The 13126-nt window shown below is 44.3% G+C and overlaps 1 protein-coding gene across 1 annotated transcript; it reads left to right on the top strand.

The window, feature by feature from the left end:
- Positions 1–7416: 7416 nt before the first annotated feature.
- On the top strand, positions 7417–8628 carry LOC136488036 (phospholipase A(1) DAD1, chloroplastic-like). The gene has a single exon (XM_066485091.1). It carries the CDS (start codon positions 7417–7419, stop codon positions 8626–8628), a length of 1212 nt encoding a protein of 403 aa, XP_066341188.1.
- The last annotated feature ends 4498 nt before the right edge of the window (positions 8629–13126 follow it).

Below are 13126 nucleotides of genomic sequence, written 5' to 3'. Positions count from 1 at the left end.
AAAACTTCCTAAACTAAAAGTGTAAATCTCGAAAAGTTATGAAACTTTGTAGTTTACAACTTTTTGATTTGAAAACATCTTGTCATGCAAAACTGTGTTTGGATTTCAAAATTTTAAAATTCAAATTTTATAAACAACCTCGGATGGAAAAACTTCCTAAACTAAAAGTGTAGATCTCGAAAAGTTATGAAACTTTGTAGTTTACAACTTTTTTATTTGAAAACATCTTGTCATGCAAAACTGTGTTTGAATTTCAAAATTTTAAAATTCAAATTTTGTAAACAACCTCGGATGAAAAAATTTCCTAAACTAAAAGTGTAGATCTCGAAAAGTTATGAAACTTTGTAGTTTACAACTTTTTTATTTGAATTCGTTTAGGGCCTCAAACATGCAATTTACACTCGGTTTAGTATAATATATTGGGAACTAAAACGGAATTCAGACACAAGTGAGAGTGTGGTGTAGTGGTAGAGGAGGTACGTGCACAGCGGGAGGTCTCGGGTTGCGCTGGCCGGTGGGGGCCTCCATCGATAAAAAAAATCCATTTTTTTGGGTAAAAATTCCTATTTTTTTCGGGTTTTTTTTCGGTTTCAACTTTGCCGAGTGTCGGGCACTCGGCAAAGGCTTTGCCGAGTGCCCGATAAAAAACACTCGGCAAAGTTGGCTTTGCCGTCACTTTTTTTGGCGAGTGCTGTTCGCCGAGTGTTACACTCGGCGAACCATTTGCCGAGTGTTTTATGCCTATTGCCGAGTGTTTCGGGCACTCGGCAAACTCAAGGAGTGATCTACAATTGTTTTCAGTTTCTACCATTTTCTTTTAAAGCCATGTTGATGTCAAAATAAACAATCACGACCATCTAAAAAATTAATGCAAGTTCTTATGGACTCTAATTCAAAATAGAATTCTAAAGGTCGACGATCTAGCTTGTAGAGGACTGCCAAATCAGGATTCATGTACTGTTCAATGAAAAATTTATCCACTGGCTAGCATATTAAATACTATAAGAAATCATAACCTTTTCATATAACTTTATATGATGATAAAATTCATATGAAAATTATAGCGCCAGATCTATAACTTTATAATTCACATTTTTTTTTGTCTGAAGCCATCTTGTTGCTGAAATAATGGACACAATGTTTGTATCTAAATGATTATTTCAGCACCAAAATTGGTTTTAAACAAAAGAAAAAAATTGGAAACTATAAAGTTGTAGATCCTGTCAAACTCAACAGTTTTCATACACTTTTATCTCCATCCGTACATACAAAAAATTTATGGTTTTCTTTTCAAGATTCTTGCATTGCAAAGAAAAAGTTATGCCAATTGAATTGACAACAAAGGACATTCCGACATTCCACCAATGGAATTAACGAAATTTAAACCGCAAGGTGCAGGCAGCCCAACCCAAAGTAAGTCGGAGACGAGCGGGCGAACGTGTAACTCCGGGCACAAGCTAGTTCTATGGCGGTGAGATTTAGAGAGGTGGCGGTGTTTTGTATTCTCTATCTACTTGAGTGAATTTAGGCTCTCCGCAGTGTGTTCCTGCGCTTGAAACGGAGAGAGAAGGTTGGAGCACTCCCCACGCTGCAGGTACGGTACTGATGCCCAAAGCTAGCATATGGGAAGCGGAGCAAGTTCAAGCTCCAGTTCCAACGTAATAAAAAATATATGTTTGCATGCAGACGAGAGAGACACGCAGTACTGAGTCTTGGAGTAGGTGGGTAGATTGGTCGAACTTCGAAGGGGTTGGAGGCCTTCTTCAGCTGTGGCATCAGTGGGAGGTGCATGACGAGGAGGGAAACGAGATGGACTGACGGAGGGACGGGAGACGGATCGCTGGCTCGCAGGGCGTGGAGGCAGTACCTGCTACAACTCCAGCAGCATCCTCTCTGCACAAAGGTCTTCACTTTGGCTCATGTTCTTGGATTTTGTTCGCTCATTCGGGAATCGGTAGCAGGGGGTTGTTAAAGTGGGTTGATTTGGTTGGCTGCCGCAGATGATCACGGCGGGGTGCCTTGTCGGCGTCAGTGACTCCGTCGCGCAGAAGCTCTCGGGGTACCAGAGGATTGAGAAGCGCATACTCCTGCTCAAGATGGTAAGGACGATGCCTTGCATTTAGTTTCTGCTACATATAGATGCAGTCACCGGGGGAACTGGATCTTTCTCTGTTCATTCATTGGGGGAATAGAGCATTTAATTAGTTATATCAGATTAGGACCAGTTGATGTCAAAATAAATGATCATGACGATCAGTTTTTTATACTCAATCTTCTGTACTTTTACACATAGCCCTAACCAGTATGCTAATCTCAGCATGTGTATGGATGAAAAGGACATTAAGTTGCCTCATCCGGTTGCAAACATGTTCACCAGATTGGCCTCCAACGTTGAACGAGTCAAATTCGCATATTGTTTTTTTCCTTTCCAATTCAGCATTTCCCTTCCTCTCCTTTTCTAAATACATGAGGTTGCTCATCCCTCTTCCTCCTTGTGCTAGTACCACCACCCAGAGAAGGAGACTCTTCTGTTATCAATACATGATGCTACTACTCTGTCCTCCTCGCCCCCCCCCCCCCCCCCCCCCCCCCCCCCCCCCCCCCCCACCACCACCACCACAGTGCCAGTGTTACTGCACTCATACAACACATGCGACAAGCGCCAAGCATGGATAGGGAGTAAAGGTGGGCGTACACCCTAGTTAGTAGGGCATATTTCCCCCTACAGTTAGTATAGCTTCCACTAGAAATTTGCAGTTTTGACTTTTCTTTATAATATTATCGACTATTGATTAATCCGATGCTATCATGTAACTGTTTCAATTATTAGTCATACTTCATGACAACAAATAGAAGAAACAAATAATCTGGTTAGCAAAAGCAAACACTATAGATCATCCAAAAACTTGTAGCTACCTTGAATCTAATAAAAAATGTATATACCATTGTTTTCTGTTGTTCTGACTGGTTATAGTAAATTTCGTGTACATAGGGTCTGGGAAAAAGATCTGCCTTCAAAATATGGAAGCAGTTGTAGCATCTGGAATATTGAAGGTTGTTGGCAACAAGTTAGCTCCACTTCTGATGAAGGAGTACAGCTCCATAGTGGGAGCGAAAAAAGATCTCCAAGAGCTCCATTGTAAAGTTGTGGAGATCAACAATTGGTTGGAAAGCGTAGGAGGTAAAGCTGCGTGGAATGACCCATCATTTAATTGGCTCAAAGAGTTGAAAGATATTGCTTACAAAGTTGATGATATTATAAAGTTGTAGATCCCATCAAGCTCAACAATTTTCATAAACTTTTATCTTAATCAGCGCTCATATGAAAAATTATGATTTTTTCAAGATATTTTTGTGTTGGAAAGGAAAAAGTATGCCAATTGAATTGACAACAAGGGACATTCTGACATTCCATCAATTGAATTAGCGAAATTTAAATCTCGCCATTTTATTTGGCTATGGTTGCATATTTCTACAACTTTTTTATATTAGATAAACCATTTTTACAAAACAAAAATAATATATATTTTTTTGAGCAACAACAAAATAAAATATAAAATAAATAAAACATTTGTGGCAGAGTTTGTAGTCATGGGCCGAGTATTGCGTAACACATAAGGCCAAAGGCCCAGAGGCCCATACTAGCACTGCGTTGAGCCCATTAGCAGCAATTAGCACGTTGAGCCCATGGGCGGGCGAGGTTGAAAACGTGCTCGTGAGCTGGGCGGGCATGCATGCATCGCACGTGACGGATAACAACCACAGCGTGCACGAGCCTATTAATTTGCTGGTTCGTTGCACGTGCAAAAAATGGTGACCATGCATGCATAGGGTATACCGAATGTTTTAGCACAGGGCACCGTGGCATTTGTGACAAAAGCCTGCGTCTGGCCAAGGTTTCCGGGCTGCCGGAGAAATTCAAGGAAAGGAAAGAAGGTAGAACGAAGTAGACAGGCAGGAAGCATACATAGGTAGAACGAAAAGGGAAAGAAGCGGCCAGCAGGTATAATTAGGTGGACGTCCTCCTATATATATATGGCACCGTTTGACAGTTTATAAGAAATCATCGCCCTTCGTATATGAAAATAGCATAAAAATTCTCATGTATTTTGGTTGGAATATAATCAGACAAAAGTTAATTATCTAGCTATATTGAGAGCTTGGAGCTAAAAAAATCCACACGTTGATGCTAATATGCTCCATACTCAATCTCTCATCAGAATCATTTTAGAATGACTCTTGATGTATTCTCCATATATAATTTCCTCACTAGAATCAGAGAATCAGAATTAGATCTAAGAATTAAAGGTGGAATTTTACCAAACACGCCATATATATACACTACGTACTCTCTTCGTTCCAAATTATACAACATTTTAGCTTGACTTTCTATATAAATAGTTTTTGATATACTTAGATATATGCTATATGTTCAAATACATAGTAAAAACAATGTATCTAAAGAAAGGTTAAAATGTCTTATATTTAGAATAAAGAGAGTAGTCTATGGTGCAAGTTTATTGTAGTAGAGGATAGAAAAATCGGCACCGCTAGCACCCGGACTACCGGACGCCCGCGGCTGCCGTCAGTTTTCTCTCTATTTCGAGCGTCCACGTGTGGGCCCATGTCGCTTGGACTTCGCTCGACCGCGCCTGTGTCACCCACGCCCATGCGGGGCCCACGTCGCCCGAACGCTGCCCGCGTGGGGACTACTCGCGCCCCCTCCCGCTTTCCTGGCGCTCCCATGTGCAACACCCGATCTACTTTTGAAACATCTAAATGCAACACTTGCTAACATACAAAAAAAAATACAGATAAAACACTTGAAACATTCATATGAAACACTTGCAAAAACAATTGAAAACCATTGCAAACATACGCAAATATCCAGATAAAACACTTGCAACAAATGTGTGAAACATATGCAACATCCAGATAAACACACTTGCAACATACGTCTGAAAAAAAACAGATGAAATATTGGGGACATACACTTGCAACGTACGTGTACAACAACATATGCAATATTCCGATCTACTTTTACAACATCCGTGTGAAACAATTGAAACATACCTCCAAAGCATATGAAACATTTCAAATGTACAATTGCAACATGCATCATATCCTAGTGCGACCTCCTTCGCCGTCTGCATTGAGGCACCACAGTCGTAGTAGGAGGCGAGGCCGGAGGGCTTCCACGCCAAGGCCCAGCGCTTCTCCTTGCGCTGGCGGCGTCGTCGAGCGGGGCGGGCAGTGGAGCAGGAGCAACACCACGAGCAGCGGGGCGGGCGCGCAGAGCATCGGCTAGAACAATGGCAGAAGGAGCGGGGCAGGCGCGCAGAGCATCGGCAGGAACAACAGCAAGAGGAGCAGGGCGGGCGGCGGAGTGGGCCATGGATAGGTGTCACATGGTCCCACACCCTGCGTCATCCGATACTAAAGGTCAGACCCTCGTATCAAAGAATTGCTGTGGAATAATGGGACGCTAATTCCATGGCGTCCTAGAGTTTTGTGTGGCGTGCCATGGCAACCCGCAGAGGATACACACGTCGCCACCGCATCTCGTCCCAAAGCTTTGATTGGACTTGGAAGGAGACGTACGGACGGTGCTCTCGGCCTGCCCATTCGGTGCCGATTATTTTGCATCAATTCTGGAAAACTTGGGTTAATAGAGGAAAAGACAAGGGATAACGATAACGACAGGCACTGGCTTTTAGACCAAATTACAACTAAATATGGTCAGCATTAGTGTTACCACAATACAGCCTCCTATACGCAACATGATGTTCCCCTCTCAGCAGCAAGAGACATTGTCTTAATGGATGATCTCATGTAAGGGTTGCAATAAAAGTTTTGTTTTTATATAAAAATAATGCAGTTCTAGTTCTAGCTGTAAAATAGATTTTCCTTTGCACTTCTTGACCAATAAAATAGATTTTCCTTTCGGCGAGCCTTGACACGGCATAGTTGAATTGCCGCTAACCTTAGATGTCTTGACATGTACAACAAACTGTGGCTCGGAAATTTTTGGATTTTGCTCTTATATATATTCCCTCTATTTCTGTTCTACTTGTTGAATATAAGCATGATCTCATTAATTAGTGTAACTACAATTAATTGGAAGATTTTTCATGGAAAAACTACTAATATCATTTTCATGAGATAAGCCTTAAGAAAATTGTATGTTGTGGTGATTAAATTTCAAAAGTCAGACTATTCACTTCTGCACACACAAAAAAAACATTTGAGAAACAAATAAAAAAACAACCACTTTTATCGAGCATTCCTTTGTGTGTTGACAAAGAAATATTTTGCATCGAATATTACTACTCCCTTAGTCTAAAAAAAAGAGTCATTCTCGATTTCCCAAAAGTCAACAATTTTAACTTTGACCAAATATATTTAACAAAATATTAATATTTATGGTACTTAATTAGTATTATTAGGTAGATCGTTGAATATGCTTTTATAATAAACTTATTTAGAGATATAAATGTTGCATGTATTTTCTATAAACTTAGTCAAAGTTAAAAAAATTTGACCAGTACGGTTCCCATAGCGACTCTTTTTTATGGATGGAGGGAGTATAGGCTTGGTTCTCAGGAATTGGAAACTAGCCTAATAATGAAATGAGAAACATTTTCTAAATATTGATTTTAATTCATGTGATCTGAACAAGCCCTTATATTTTTGGATAGACTAATTTGATCCATTTCCATCCGAAAATTAATTTAGTATTTAAAGTTTTAAACCCACTATAGCAACTGTATATATGATCCCCGATACAACCTCTTGAACTTACCAAAACTTAATCTGGCACTAGCAACTATCTCATCATTGGAAAAACAAACCATAACAAAATGGCTTATTTAGTCGCAGTACATTCACGTGCCAATCGTGCAAAATGCTCCTACAATCCTACACCAAACTACACATATATACTCACAGCTTGCATATATACAGTGTCTCACTGTTCCATTATAAAATATTCTCCCCCAACAGAAAAAAAATAAACATGCTGACATTATATATATGCATAGAATGCTCCCAATCCAAGAACCGAGACGAGCAACATTCGAACGGGTGGTTCGGCCGATCAACTTTTGGAGTTGGAATTCAGGGAGCTAGCTAGCTAGGCTCGTGGTGCAGCCGAACTCGACCTCGACGACGGCCATGGACAGCACCGCATTCTTGCCTGAAATACCCCAAGCAGCAGGAGCATTGGAGACGAAAGGCACATGCATGCTGCCTGCCTGCACGCCAGCTTCCCTTCCTTCCCGCCGTTTTGGCGTTTTCAAATCGCAAGCAACTTCTCCCAGCCAAGTGTTTCACAGTTCCAGCCAGCAGCTTTATATATAGCACGTACACCACCACAAGCTTCAGTCAGCAACGTGTGCAGCGACTAGACGTACACACATGGCAGTGGCGGCGTCTATCTCTGGATCCCGCACCTGCTACCCTAGCGTCCCAATGTCCCGCGGCAGCCGGCGGCGCACCACCGTCATCAGGAGCTCCTTCGCGCCCTGCTCGCCGGCGTCGACGCCCTCGACGCTGCGGATCGGCAGCAAGTGGGCGGAGCTCCAGGGCGCGCGGGACTGGGACGGCCTGCTGAGCCCGCTGGACGGCGCGCTCCGGGGCGAGCTGGTCCGGTACGGGGAGTTCGTGCGCGCGGCCTACGCCAGCTTCGACTTCGACGGCGGCGCGCCGTCCTACGGCTCCTGCCGGTTCCCGAGCCGCTCCCTGCTGCGCCGCGCGGGGATGCCGGGGACAGGGTACCGGGTCACGAGCCTCCTCCACGCCGCGTCCACCTCGGCGCCCGGGTGGCTGCCGTCGTCGCCACCCTGCGGATCCAGCTACATCGGCTTCGTGGCCGTGTGCGACGACGAGCGCGAGATCGAGCGGCTCGGCCGCCGTGACGTCGTCGTCGCGTTCCGCGGCACCGCCACGTGTGGCGAGTGGGTGGACAACTTCAAGTCCGGCCTGACACGGCTCCCGATCCCGACGACCGGCGGGGAGGAGGAGGAGGAGGAGGAGGAGGAGGAGGCGATGGTGGAGAGCGGGTTCTGGAGGCTCTTCACGGCGCCAGGCGAGGCGCACAGCAGCCTGCAGCAGCAGGTGCGCGACGAGGCGCGGCGGATCGCCCACGAGTACGGCGGCAGCGGCATGCCGCCGCTGAGCATCACGGTGACGGGGCACAGCCTCGGTGCCGCGCTTGCGGTGCTGACCGCCCACGAGATCGCGACGACGCAGCAGCAGCAGCGACTGGAACATGGCGAGCCGGCGATGATGGTGACGGCCGTGTCGTTCGGCGGGCCGCGCGTGGGCAACGCGGCGTTCCGGCGCAGGCTGGAGCAGAGCGGCGGCAAGGTGCTCCGCGTGGTGAACTCGGACGACATCGTGACCAAGGTGCCGGGGTTCCCGGTGCATGACGACGGCAACGGCGGCGATGAGCCGGCGAAGGGGATGATGAAGGCGAGGGTGCCGAAGTGGCTCGTCTCAAAGATGGGGTGGGCGTACGCCGACGTGGGGCGCGAGCTGCGGCTGAGCCAGGCTGGCTCGGCGCCCAACGTGGTGGCCTCGCATGACCTCGACTTGTACCTCAAGCTCGTCGCTTCCTGCACAGACTAGATAGGAAAATGACCTACGTAGACACGTAGTGCTCCACTGTACCAGTCTAACAGTACTATTAGAGAATGTGCTAATCTAGTGACTAGTTTGTGCATACAAATTACAATGTTTGATGTCATATGAGGTAGTTGTTCTAGAACAAAGCGACTAGAAGACACGTCTCACTCTGCTGCGTGCGTGGCCTACAAAACGACCTCGAGCTCCGGGGTCCAAGCTTTTCTACTACGGAGTACCATCTTGCAAATCACTTACATTTCCTGCTCCGCAGATTGACGTCTTCGTCTAACTCCATTGATATTGGCCGAGAAAAGGACTTGGTCATTTTTACCATCTCATAGGACTTGATCGTTTTTACCATGCATCTTCAGTTGGTTAAATGTGTGAGCTTCTTTCTCACATCAACACCACTATGTTTTGTAATATCCTTAGCATGAACAGAGTCATCCAACACCGAGTCATCCACGGACGATAGCGTATTATGTCTACATTGTCCTAGAGAAAGAGGGAACAAACTACATTGTCTTCTTCATGAGCGACATTTGTATATCTTTTTCTCGAATCACGATGCTAATAAATTACACAATACAACGCACGCACACTCACCTCTACGAACGCACGCACGCAAACACTACCCGTATGAGCATCTTCGAAGACCGGCAATGGTCCATACTTTATCAAGATTGGCAAAGGAACTTTGATTTTATTTTCTCTGATTAATGTGGCAAGCCTTTTTAAATTAGAAAAAAATAACAAAAATAGATTAATGGACAAAAAACATTCACATTCAATTTTGCTAGAATTGTCCTTTTCGAAAACGAGTTTGAGATCAATCTTAAACGTGAGCAGGATTCCAGATAACAACCAGGATGACTAAGTATCCTGTCATTGATCAGTCATCAGTGGATAATCACTGAATTCATGGAGATGCGGCAAAGGTGGACTACCACATCTGGAAGGCATGGAAAAGGACAGACCAGAATCAACAAAAAACAGCCGGGGGGGGGGGGGGGGGGGGGGGGGGGGGGGGGGGGGAGGGTGGTTTCCAAAGGAGATGGCAATATTGCCGGCATTCCATCAACAACAGCTATTCATAGCTCTCACCAGATTACAAATGCCTGCAATACAACACTTTCGGACAGTGCATATAGCTGATTCATTGTAAAAAGTGCTTTGCCTTTATTTAATCAAGAAAATGTTACATACAGACATATTTCTTCCACATTTTCAGGTCAAGAGCTCAACATGTCACGCCGGCACCTTGAACACAGCTGCGAGCTAAACATGGTGTTGTAACTAGTATATTATAAGTTGGACAATGCTAAGGTACAAACTTTACCTCTGAGGAGGTAATATTCACATCAATCTGAGCCATTGATTTTTCACAATTTATAAATTACTTAATAAATTAAAAAAATCTAGGAAAACAAAATAAAATCTCGCCACATCCCCCTAATGACGGGAGGGAAATAGGAAGACATGCATGCTGATTCCCCACATGCACACGCTAGCTAGCCCCTTCCTTCCGTGGAGACGAGTTTTAAATTTGAACATGCACAATTATTTATTCTAATAAAATAATAGATAAAGTAAGTGGATATTTGTTGTCTTCAAAATCAAGCTGAAATCCAAATATAAATTTAAATTTGAACTATTCAATTCATATACACATACAATATGTGTGATGTTTCCAGCGAAATATCAACATATTAATATAGTTTTTATCAGTATTAGAGCTTGCAGCAATTAAACAAAGTGTCACTAAATTAATATATAAAGGAGGAGGGTTGTCTTAGGTGCGGCGAGCCAATATAAAAACTTAGTCACTTTAATGGAGATGAAACCCAAAAGAATCCTATTGGGGCGTAACCCTCTTAGCGACGCGCTATATCGAAACCTGGGTATGGTGTTAAATGAGCAAGGGCCGGGTCGTCACCCCCGTGACACGCCGTGTCGCGATCTGGACACGGTGTCAAGTAAGAAAGGATCGGGTCGTTGCATCCTTAGTGGCGCGCCATATCGGCGTCCGGGTGTGGTGCAAAATGAGCAAGGGTCTTCACACCTACCTCGGTGGGTGCGAAGGGTAAGGAAGCTAGTCGAGTCAACTAGGATTCGTTTAGGTAGCTAGAATGTAGGGTCCCTTACAGGTAAGTTAAGAGAGTTAGTGGACACAGCGGTTAGGAGACGTGTAAATATCTTATGCGTCCAAGAGACTAAATAGAAGGGGCAGAAGGCAAAGGAGGTGGACAATACCGGCTTCAAGCTCTGGTACACAGGGACAACATCAAATAAAAATAGAGTAGGAGTTTTGATTGATAAGAGCCTCAAGGATGGTGTGGTGGAGGTGAGAAGGCAAGGGGATAGAATCATCTTAGTTAAACTTGTCATTAGTGATATGGTCTTAAATGTAATTAGTGTGTATGCCCGCCAAGTAGGCCATGATGAGAGTGCTAAGCGGCTTTTCTGGGAAGACTTAGAACGCTTGGTTAGAGTTGTCCCTACTAGCGAGAAACTCTTTATAGGAGATGATCTTAATGGCCATGTAGGTACATCAAGTGCAGGTTTCGAGGCGGTTCATGGGGGTTTTGGATATGGTAGTAGGAACCAGGAGGGAGAGGAAGTCTTAGACTTCGCTATAGCTTTTGATCTGATGATAGCTAACACTTTCTTCTGTAAGAGATAGTCCCATTTAGTGACCTTTAGTAGCGGCCAGTACTCTAGTCAAATCGACTTTGTCCTTACAAGAAGGAGGGATAAATGGACATGCGTGGACTATAAGGTGATACCTGAAGAATGTGTGGTCGCTCAACACAAGCTGGTGGTGGCTGATTTCTGCTTTCTGGTGCAAGCTCGTGGGAACAAACAAGCTAGGGTTGCTAAAACGAAGTGGTGGAAATTAGAAGGGGAGGCATCAAAGGTCTTTAAGGAAAAGATCATTGAAGAGGGCCCTTGGAATGATAAAGGCGATGCAAACAACATGTGGGAGAAGATGGCAACATGCGTTCGGAAGGTTGCTTCAGAGGTGCTTGGAGTGACCAAAGGGAGCGGATGTGACTCGAAAGACACTTGGTGATGAAATGAAGATGTGCAAAAGGCTATTAAGGAAAAGGAGTGCTATAAGCGCTTGTATCATGATAGGTGTGCAAACAACATAGAGAAGTACAAGGTGGCAAAGAAGATTGCAAAACGAGCGGTGAGTGAGGCAAAGGGGTGGGCCTATGAGGACCTTTACCGATGTTTGAGTATGAAGGAAGGAGAGAAGGACATTTATAGGATGGTTAGGGCTCGCGATAGGAAGACAAGGGACTTCAACCAAGTCAAGTGCATAAAGGATGAGAGGGAGCAACTCTTGGTGAAGGAGGATGAGATCAGACATAGATGATAAGAGTATTTTGATAAATTGTTGAATGGTGAGAACGAGAACACCACCGTTCAGCTGGATGACTCGTTTGATGACACTAATAGGTGCTTTGTGCGGAGGATTCAAGAATCAGAGGTCAGAGAAGCCTTGAAAAGGATAAAAGGGGGCAAAGCGATGGGCCCTGATGGTATCCCAATCAAGGTGTGGAGATGTCTCGGGGATATAGCTATAGTATGGCTAACCAAGATGTTCAACAATATCTTTCGGTCGAACAAGATGCCTGAGGAGTGGAGAAGAAGCATATTGGTACCAATCTACAAGAACAAGGGAGATATCCAAAGTTGTACTAATTATCGGAGAATTAAGTTGATGAGCTACACTATGAAGTTATGGGAGAGAGTCATCGAGCAGCGCATACGAGGAACGACGCAGATACCAACAAACCAATTTGGTTTAATGCTCGGAAGGTCAACCATAGAAGCAATCTTCTTAATAAGATAGGTTATAGAGCGGTTTAGAGAGCAGAAGAAGGACCTCCACTTGGTTTTCATTGACTTGGAGAAGGCTTATGACAAGGTACCAAGAAATATTATGTGGTGCTCTTCAGACAAACATAAAGTCCCAACAAAGTACGTGACCCTCATCAAGGACATGTACAACAATATTGTGACTAGTGTTCGAACAAATGATGGTAACATAGATTACTTCCCGATTAAAATTGGACTTCATCCAGGGTCAGCCTTAAGCCCGTATCTCTTTGCCTTGGTAATAGATGAGGTTACCAGGAACATATAAGGGGATATCCCTTGGTGTATGTTGTTCGATGATGATGTAGTGTTAGTGGACGAAAGCCAGGCGGGAGTAAATAGGAAACTAGAGTTATGGCCGTAGACCCTTGAGTCTAAAGGTTTTAAATTGAGCATAACTAAAATCAAATACATTAGATGCGACTTTAGCGGAGTTATACAGGAGGTGGGAGATGTGAGTTTGGACATGTGCCTAAGAAGGATACCTTTTGGTATCTGGGATCGATGCTATAGAGGGATAGAGATATTGATGTGGACGTTAGCCATAGAATCAAAGCAAGGTGGATCAAGTGGCGACAAGCTTCTGGCATTCTCTATGACAAGAGGGTACCAC

This window comes from Miscanthus floridulus, chromosome 10 (assembly GCF_019320115.1).
Source record: "Miscanthus floridulus cultivar M001 chromosome 10, ASM1932011v1, whole genome shotgun sequence".
In the NCBI taxonomy this organism is placed as follows: Eukaryota; Viridiplantae; Streptophyta; class Magnoliopsida; order Poales; family Poaceae; genus Miscanthus; species Miscanthus floridulus.
This window is presented reverse-complemented; position numbering and strand designations above follow the sequence as displayed.

Bases quoted from the DNA above. Each gene is read 5' to 3' on its own strand.
- LOC136488036 (XM_066485091.1), top strand. From the start codon at position 7,417: ATGGCAGTGGCGGCGTCTATCTCTGGATCCCGCACCTGCTACCCTAGC.